The following is an 8,237-nucleotide window of genomic DNA, read 5'->3' as shown; positions in this document are numbered from 1 at the left end:
CAATAAAAGTACTGGCTTGTGGATGAGTTTGGGCATAACTCATACGTATATTCTTTTTTGCTGTTGTTCACATAGGTATCATTTTAATTCCTTTATTATTGTTTTACTCAAGTCTGTCTGGTAATTACTACATTTAAAAATAAATATTTAGGACTGTGCACGCACTTCTACTAGCAGAGTTTATATGACTGACTGGCCAAAACGGGGTACTTTGACCATGACGACCATACTCTTCACTGGCCCGATCAGGGCACTTCAGATGTTAAAGGTTAATATGAGAACATAAAATCTGTTTTGGCCCACAGTTGTGTTAATTTAGTGTGCTTGTTCACACTCTGAAGTATTGTCCATAACTTTACGCCATAGTAGGACCACTCAAAATCAGGTTTCAGAAAATTACCCTTACACTTGTACAAGCAAACATGCTATGAAGTTTATAGGCCCTACCAAACACCATGAGAGAATGTCATCTGTTTGATGGGAACTTTTAATGATTTCAGTGGAAGAACAAGACCCATAATATGAGACTGTCACAGTTGAGTGGGTCTAACTCTTGTTTGCATTCAGAGTTCTAGATTCATATCGTGGGCTGGAAGCCAGCTATATGTACCAAAGATTTTCATAGTTTTCCTCAGTCTCTCCTGGTGAATGCCAACCATGACTGCTTCCTTCCACACCTTCCACTCTCCACTGATCATCCTACTATTCAAAGTTATACAGTCAGAAAAGTACTATCTTCTGGGATTTGCGGCTGTATAGTCTGGTAGAAGTTCTAATAGACTGCTTGGCATAAAATCTTAGTAGAGAGTATGTACTTTTCACAGTCACTGCTGTGAAAATCTCAAATGCAACTACAGAGTCTGAGCTAAAGGCAGCATTGTTAAATAAACCGTAAACAAATGTAATAAATCAGGGACCCTAAAACAATGACTTGCAGACAGGACACAGCCATTAGAAGTGTATGTCATCAAGCCCAAAAGAAATTACTGTTAAAATTTTTCAGTATAATATATGTGAATTTCATTTCCTTCAGTTAAGTACATACAAACATACATACATCAGCATTTCAGAGTATTCATAAGCGTGCAACTGGCACTGAATATAAAACTTGTCAAACAACAGTCACAAGACAATCACAGATAAAATCGCAGAGACATCAATTCAACCACAGTTAAAATCTAAATTGAATACCTCAATTAGATACAATGTTACACATACAATTATACCAACAATCATTCTAAATTTGTGAAGAGATGAAGCAGAATCTATTTTTACAAGATAGTCAATAGATTCACTTACTGATTAACTGAAGTGATAGGTCTAGGTCAAAAAGAGTTTATCTTCTAGGAAGTCGTGTTGTGTAATACAGCACAAGGCTGACTTCTACCAGACTTCACAGTATTACATCCTAGCTTAGAGCTGTCGTTTTAGGCCCTCTTCAGAAGTGTGCCAGACATTTGAAGAAATGTACATGGCATGTTTTAAATGCAACGATTGTTTCAAAACTGCAAAAACTCTGTAACATTTCTATTACTAGCATAGTACATTACTTACTTACTTCTTGGCTCTATAGTCCTTAAAGGACCTTGGCCTCCTTGACTACAGATGTCCAATCTCCTGTTATTTTTCTTTTGTCTGCATCTTTTTAAGAGAATACATTACCTGAGCATATTCCCTATAGGAGTAACACACATCTGAGGAACGGATGGTGCATTTCTTTCCATAATATCTTTAACTTGCACAAGCAGTTCTTCATATTTCATCTGTTTTCCCATGCCCATAAGATGCATCTTTTCATAGCTAAATATTAAGCTAAGGAATTTTGTGTAATATTGTCAATCACCTCAATTCTGTGATAATGGCTGATTCACTAATATACCATGTGTATACTTGATATGTCCATTCTCTGAATATATTTTCATTTTTAAGTCAGTAGCTGTCATTACTCTGACATGTGACACTTCTTTTATCATGTAGCATTCACAGAGATACTAATCTAGTACATTTATTATCACCTTTGGAGTGGAATTTATTAAATGCAAGGTAAAAAAGTAAAGTTGCCCCTGTGCACAAACAGGTGCTTGCTCATCTGTGAGAGAATATTTGCCTAAGTGTCCCAAAAGGTAGGCAGGCAATGGCTGGGTTTTCTCCATGTCTATCCCCCAGTACATTGGTTCCTGATTTTCCTCACCCACTGTACTCGTATACTACCAATTTCACACCATGTGGGTTTGACCTTTTTCCACAAATTCCTGGCCCTTGTCACATAAAGGACATGACGGAGATTAAAGTGGCTGCATTATATCAGGTTGAACATGACTACTTCCACAGATATTTCACAGAAATGTATTAATGCTGGCATAAATGTGTAGGTGCATGAAGATGATATTCTGAAGGTGCCTAGGCCTAAGGTCTTCTAGGGGCTGAAAATTTGACATTTGGCTCTTATCCCGCAATATACATAGAAGTTACCTTACATAAACTGCTTACTGTATAATTAAAATCATGTTCATGTAACTTTCACAGTTTAATCACCCTTGTATTAACTGAGCCTGACCTGTGCTGGCAGGCCTGTGTTTATTCAGGAGACATTCTTTGAATTCCATCCTGACAACATTTTCATTCTTTATTTCCTCAAGAATAGAGATCAATACATACTGTGAGATCGAGAAAATTCTGAATTCTTTATTTTCTGAAGGATACAGATCAATTAATTCAATACGTGCTGTGAGAAACAAACACAATTCATTAGCAACTGAGGTGATTGTCTGTAGCTCATTGGAAAATCCAGGGGGCAGCCGATCTGAATTACTAAGTCTTGTGGCCTCCTCCACTCGCCTGAAGTCTGATCGAGCAGACTCATACATTGTCTTCAAAGAATTCTGAAACAGGTGCACTCACAATAACGGATTTCTGATATTTAAAATTGCCACAGCTACTGAAGAGAGTGTTACAATTTTGCAGTCACAATGGTAATCATTTTAACATACAAGAATTATTTTCAGCCACAGAACTGGTAACTTCGACAGCACTTTTATATACTCCATTACTACAGGTGCTTTGGTTATATTTGCATCTGTTTAAATATTGTATTTTGGAACTTTATACACTAGTTATGTTTATTGCTAGGTGGTGGTGGTAATGATGCCATCCTCGGTGAGGTTGGCCAAGCCACGCTGTGTCTTTGGTGGGGACGTATCATGGACCAGGGATGTGTTGGGACACAGCCTTGGGACACCTCCTCATGGTCCCGCCGGGCAACAACAGTCTTGGGGGTCTGGATCAGTATGACCTTAGAGGGCTGGTGGCATAATGACTCTTGGGTGTCACTATGGCGTACCTGGGATGAATGCGGGAGAGCACTCCTATAGGGTAGTTTCAGCTATTTCAGTTGTCTCCCTAGAGTACTGATAAGGTGCCGCAAGCCTTAGGGCTCAACACTCAAACGGTTTGACCAACCCATGTGGAGGGGTGGGAATGGGGGGAGCTCATAAGACTCCCCAGGGGCAACTTTCGGTGCCCTGGTCACAACCTCATGACTAACTAGTGTCACACTCCCATTAATCTTCTGGGATATCCCACTCCCCTTGAACAGGCACTCTGGGTCCTGGAGGCTTGTGAGGGTTTCATTCAACAGGACCAGACCATCTAAGCCAAAGTGTGAGGCATCGTGCTGAAGGCTGCATGGCACTGGGGTGGAAATTAGCCAGTGTCTTGAACAATCCCCTCGGGGCACCAGGCAGCACCCCGTTGTATTTATGCCTTCCACCCGTATGGGGCACTGCGGGTAGTGACCTTTTAAATTCCCAAAACTCGTGGGAGCAAAATGAAAGAAACCAAAAACAAAACCGGTCATAAGGACCTTAAACTGAAGGGGGACCCCCCTACAAGGGGATCCCTATGAGAAATGCTTCAGCAGGGGGCTGGAAGCTCTAGTGAACCACTAAGGGACCCAGGTGCAGCCAACGAACCTGCTGTTGAATTTTAAGCCAAAGGCAGGGACCAACCAGTGGTTCAAACCTTCCTGAGGCAAAACCAAAAACTCTATTGGGAGTCAGTAGTACTGACATACCACTATAGGGGGCTAGTACCTCTAATACACCTGCAGCAGGAGAAGGACTGGAACACCTAGTCTCTGGAGTAGGTAGCATCCGTCTGGCGAAGAAAGCCCTGTCTGGATGCACTAGACAGAAGTTAAGAAAGGCAAGAGCTGGGGCAAGCAAAGCAGGAACTGGGGGCAGTCAGCAACCAGGAAATGCAGGCTCGTCCAAGCACGGAGAAACGCGCACCAGCATCTTTAAGAGCCCAAGGTCGGAGGGCAGTAACCCTACAGAAATGGCCATAACTCCGAAAAGGCCCAGGGACTCTAAGAGACCAGGGACTCACAAGGAGGCTCTGACCAACATAAAAGTAGCTATCTTCAAGGAAACTTATCCTGAGGACAAGCTTACCGAAGATGACCAGAATGTCATTCTGGAAGCACTGGCAGAGGTGTTACATAGAACTCCAAAGGGAGAACTACCACACATGAAATCCTACAGACTAGTGCGAGGTGCACTTATTTATGCATGTGCCGACCATCAATCTGGTCAATGGCTCACCAAAGCCATTGACAACCACAGGCTGGAATTAGGGGCCAGGCTGAAGGCTACTGATGCCAAGAACCTGCCCAAGCCTGTTAAAGTGGCTCTCTGGATTAGGGACAAAGTTGCCCAGAATCAGGAAGAGCTGCTGAAATGGATTGCAGACCTCAATCTAGGACTTCATACAGAGAACTGGAGGGCACTAGATAAACAATCTGAGTCGAAAGACCAAAGGCTTATCTTATACATAGACCGGGACTCCCATACTATTATACAGAGGACGAGTTATAAAATATTCACAGGACTCTCACAGGAGACTGTTAAGGTGCTCAATGATCCTGAGGATCAGCGCCGGGCAGAACCTGTGTCAGATACAGCATCATCCAACTTGGTCTCTGAGGGGGAAGGGGATGATGTATCCACTCCCTCAGTTGACCAGAAGAGAATATGTGATGAGAAGGAGGCAATCCCTCCTCCCGTCAACCCGACCTTACCAGATCAGGGATCTCCTTCAGAAGAAACTAGGTCTGATAGAGTAAAAGGTATTTAGGAGGACACCTTTCCAGCATTACAGAATGAACACACAGCATACATACATACATACACACATGACATTTACACATAAAATATGATTCATTCAGATTAATCTACCCCACAGCAAGGCTGCTACGGCAATTTTATGTCGACAACTTGCTGAAGGAAAAGTAGACGTAGCACTTATTCAGGAACCTTGGATATATAGGGGCCAAATAAGAGGCTTAACGAAATCAGGGGGAACAGTCTACTCTGTGGCTCCTGAAGAAAATGTGAGATCATGCATATATGTTAATAATCATATTAATGCTTTACCCTTGCTTGAGTTTTGTTCCAGAGACATAACAACGGTGAGGATGACGTATGCCTTGGGTGGAGGCTGTGAGGAACTCATCGTCACTTCAGCCTACCTTCCATATGCCTTGGATGAACCATCATCTTCCAAAGAAGTGAGGGACATCGTTGAATATTGTCATTTTAGGACAAAGCAGCTCATTATTGTGTGTGATGCCAATGCGCACCACATACTGTGGGGAAGCAGTGATATCAACCGAAGAGGAGAATGCCTCATGGAATGATTGGTGAGTTCGAACCTCAATATTCTAAACCAGGGTAATGAGCCTACCTTTGTGGTTTGCAATAGGCAGGAGGTTATCAACTTGATACTAGGACCAATAAAATAGGAAACCTGATCAGTAAATGGCATGTATCTGATGAGCTGTCCCTATTGGATCACAGATATATATGCTTTCAAATAAGTAACATAGCAGTAGATCATGCTACTTATAGGAATTCTCAGAGAACCAATTGGGAGTCTTACAAAGACGACCTAAAGGTAAATATTGTCGCGTGTCGGGCGTATATCGCGACAAATAAATTCTCGATGTATTCGATGTAGCGAATTTTATTTCACATCCGCTCATACAATCACCCAAATTACAATCTGACGATTACTGCTATCTGCAGTATCACAATTAGTACACTCCAAATGCCAGAATACAACTGACTGGCTGACTCTACGTCTCGACTCGGCGGCTGTCACAGTACAACTCTGCGGTAGCCACACTAGAACTGACTGTGAATAGCCTTCGCTGCTCCGTATGTAGCCTCGATCGGACAGTACGGGAAAACGGCCACGTAATAGGCACCNCTTAGAACCAAAACGAGAAGGCTGTTCAATACAGCTAAAAGAACAGGGCAGTGGGACACCTACAAGGAAGCCCTTATCTGTTAGAACAAAGAAATAAGAAAAGCCAACCGATCCTCATGGAGGAGGCACTGCCAGGAGATCAATGATGTACCAGGCAGTGGCAGACTCATGAGGATCATGGCAAAACAAGCAACAAACAATGTCAGCACGATTAAGCTGCCTAACGGGCAGTATACTGAAACAGAATGGGAGACAGTGAATGAATTATTCAGGGTTCACTATCCTGATTCAAAATTGATTGATAATTTGGACAATGGACAGGGTCAGCAAAACCTGGGTACTTGCCAAAGCAAGACGAACAGGATAGACTGGAACCTGGCCAAAGTTATAATTAACCAATCAAAAATCAGACAGGCACTGAATATGTTTAGACCATTTAAGTCAGAGGGAACAGATGGAATTGTACTGGCACTTTTGCAGAATGGGGCAGAACTCTTAGTTCCACACCTGTGCCGCATATATAGAGCCTGCATGGCATATGGTTTTATCCCAATGACATGGAGGCAAGTTACGGTGACATTTAACACATAGCCAGGGAAACTAGATTACATTGAGGCTAAGGCTTATCGTCCTATCAGCCTGTCGTCTTTCCTTTTGAAAATGATGGAGAAAATAGTAGATAAGCATATCAGGGATGGGGCGCTGAGGACATATCCTCTACACTGAAACCAGCATGACTACCAAACAGGTAAATCTACCTTAAGTGAACTACATAATGTGGTAACATGCATAGAAAGTGTGATTGAACACAAGGATATTGCCTTAGGAGCATTCCTCAACATAGAGGGAGCTTTCGATAGAACCTCATTTGATATAATCAAACAGGCTGCTGGAAAGCATGGCATAGAGCCTGCAATATGCAGATGGATTAGTGCTATGCTGGAAAGCAGAACCATAGCTGCCACACTATCAGGAGAGACCCTGGGAGCGTCCGCAGGGGGACGTGCTTCCACCTCCGCTGTGGAGCCTGGTCGTTGACGATCTCCTGTGGGGACTTAATGATGATGGGTATTATACATGGTGTGTTCAAAAAGTCGAACCTTTTTTCGGCAGAAATACATTTATTGATGTGGAGGTACAAAACCCTAATCGCCTTCAAAGTAGTCTCCTTGGTAATGCACACACTTCTCCCAGCGCTTCTGCCATTGTTGGAGACACTTCTGGAACGTGTCTTTTGGAATGGTGATCAGCCCGGCCATCGCATTCCACATGATGTCTTCTCTTGACTCAAATCGGGTTCTTCTCAGCGGCATTTTCAGCTTGGGAAATAGCCAAAAGTCACACGGAGCCATGTCGGGGGAGTGGGGAGCCTGACGAATCACAGGGATGTTATGTTTGGCAACGAAAGTCTGAATCAGATGCGCAGAATGGGCGGGTGCATTATCATGATGGACCTGCCAAGATTTTGCTGCCCACAGATCCAGTCATTTGTGCCGCACAGCATCATGAAGGCGACGAAGGACCTCCTGGTAGTATTCCTTTCTGATGGTTTGGCCTTGTGGTGCATACGCATGATGCACAACCCAGTGGGAGTTGAAGAAAACGGCCAACGTGACCTTGACATTGCTGCAGACCTGCCATGCTTAGGGATGTTGGATGTTTCCACTGTGATGACTGCATCTTGGTTTCTGGGTCGTACCCATAAACCCACAACTCATCGCCTGTGATCACTGTGTTCAGAAAGTTGGGGTTACTGTTTGCATTGTCCAGCATGTACTGTGCAATTTCCAGATGGCGTTGCTTCTGCTCCATTGTTAGCAGTTTCGGTACGAATTTCGCGGACACTCTCCTCATGCCCAAATCCTTGGTCAAAATTGAATGTACCGATCTAATGCTTACCCCTATCTCGTTCGCAAGTTCTCGGACTGTGATACGACGGTCCTCCATGACCAAAGTCCGCACTTGCTCAA

The 8,237-nt window shown here is 43.3% G+C and overlaps 1 protein-coding gene across 2 annotated transcripts in view; it reads right to left on the bottom strand.

Annotated features, from left to right (window-relative positions):
* LOC111865633 (KICSTOR complex protein C12orf66 homolog) overlaps positions 1 to 8,237 on the bottom strand; it is a 64,459-nt gene that overhangs the window by 39,382 nt on the left and 16,840 nt on the right. For both annotated transcript variants that reach the window (XM_023853817.2, XM_023853825.2), the window contains exons 3-4: positions 2,704 to 2,882; positions 1,663 to 1,800 (exon numbers count right to left, since the gene is read on the bottom strand). In XM_023853817.2, coding sequence (XP_023709585.1) covers positions 1,663 to 1,800; positions 2,704 to 2,882 — 317 coding nt within the window. The remainder of the gene's footprint in view (positions 1 to 1,662; positions 1,801 to 2,703; positions 2,883 to 8,237) is intronic.

This window comes from Cryptotermes secundus, unplaced genomic scaffold (assembly GCF_002891405.2).
Source record: "Cryptotermes secundus unplaced genomic scaffold, Csec_1.0 scaffold968, whole genome shotgun sequence".
NCBI classification, from domain to species: Eukaryota; Metazoa; Arthropoda; class Insecta; order Blattodea; family Kalotermitidae; genus Cryptotermes; species Cryptotermes secundus.
The sequence above is the reverse complement of the archived record's forward strand: the minus strand, read 5'-3'. Positions and strand labels throughout refer to the sequence as shown.